Source organism: Penaeus monodon, chromosome 29, assembly GCF_015228065.2.
Source record: "Penaeus monodon isolate SGIC_2016 chromosome 29, NSTDA_Pmon_1, whole genome shotgun sequence".
NCBI classification, from domain to species: Eukaryota; Metazoa; Arthropoda; class Malacostraca; order Decapoda; family Penaeidae; genus Penaeus; species Penaeus monodon.
This window is the reverse complement of record NC_051414.1, coordinates 29,594,062-29,595,326: the sequence shown is the minus strand read 5'-3', so window position 1 is coordinate 29,595,326 and position 1,265 is coordinate 29,594,062. Positions and strand designations below refer to the sequence as shown.

General features: G+C 40.9%; 1 protein-coding gene and 1 long non-coding RNA gene across 2 annotated transcripts in view; both read left to right on the top strand.

Moving 5' to 3' along the window:
- The window catches only part of LOC119591829, a gene marked incomplete at its 5' end in the record, with an annotated part of 2,722 nt that extends 1,782 nt beyond the window's left edge, over nt 1-940 (top strand). Inside the window, 3 exon segments of the mRNA XM_037940573.1 lie at nt 73-211; nt 395-568; nt 890-940. Coding sequence (XP_037796501.1) covers nt 73-211; nt 395-568; nt 890-940 — 364 coding nt within the window.
- Nucleotides 941-1,129: 189 nt separating this feature from the next.
- Nucleotides 1,130-1,265, top strand: part of LOC119592125 — a 3,464-nt gene continuing 3,328 nt past the window's right edge. Inside the window, exon 1 of the long non-coding RNA XR_005230402.1 lies at nt 1,130-1,236. This is a non-coding gene — a long non-coding RNA (uncharacterized LOC119592125). The remainder of the gene's footprint in view (nt 1,237-1,265) is intronic.

Sequence of the window (1,265 nt, the reverse complement as noted above, 5' to 3'; positions counted from 1 at the left end):
CTATGCTAACATATCATGTACACTGTGTCTCTGAGTCTTTCAACACCTCAACAGTCTGTTTCCTTCCACCAGACTCTCGTCGAATGGTGACCCTTTCACAGTTACCAATTTTGTCCAAAATGTGGAATCCGCCGGTGGAGTCGTTCACCCGGTCCTTGCATGGAAAGATACTACCAGCTGCATTCGTATGATAGGAACTCGGGGTTTAGCGGTACGTTGTTTGTGTGTATATTTGAAAATAATACGGGAATATATGCTGCGATTTAGCAAGCTTATTTTATAGAAAAGGAGTATGCTTAAAGAGTCAAGTTTGAAAAAAAATCAACTTGAATGTTCAGAATTGTCACATCCCGCTGTAGAAATAGTCCACGTCATTTCAGATCTTTTCCCACAGCTAAAATTCTGCAGTTATATGTTGTATGTTTGGGCCCAAACCGACATCCTCGGAGACCTGAAGGGCCTGTGCCTCTCCGGCCGTGCGTTTAACGTCAAGCCCACAGGCTACTTCCAAAAACTGCCTGTTTCGAAAGCAGAAATCAACATGTGGGGCGAATCGCTACTAGTTTCAGTAAGGAAGTTTGGCGTGCCCTTGATGATAAGAGCAATAAATATTGTGAATGGCAACAGCAATAATTTTCATTGTTCCAAAATTAATATATTTTATTTGATATCACGTAAAACACGTTTGGGAAAGAATTTTTAAAATGAGCTCTAGGATTTATGAAGCATAAGAAAAAAATGCTACGAAGGTTTACAAAATGTTGAATCATGTCAGAAAGTTGTCAGTCAGCTTGTTCCCACATGCTCAAACCAATTCTGGTTGATCGATTAATCTAAGCCTTTGCCCCTTTGTCATGTAAGTCATAAATGTGTATATCATTTCTCACAGGACTCATCCACTACCACGTCCACACCATTCGAAACCACTACTGCCCACTAGCTAAATCACGTGGAGGTCGTATATTGCCAGAATTCCCCTCATTCTCGTGAAGGTATGATTATCATTAATAAATATTCTATTTGGTATTCACTGATCAGTTTAAATTTAAAATTCCTCGCCAGTTTTGATAATATACCTATCAAGACGATAAGCTATTTTCCCATTGTGTGTCTTCCCTTTCAAGAACACATGCGACGACATCCAAGAAACGCTTGCGAATGAGTGCTGGACCCTTCTCAGCCAGGTGTATGTCAGGAATATCTCTGCCGGAAGTTCTTTGCTGAAGGTCACTGTGGGTGAGTTGGAGATCCTTCGTATCAGCTGC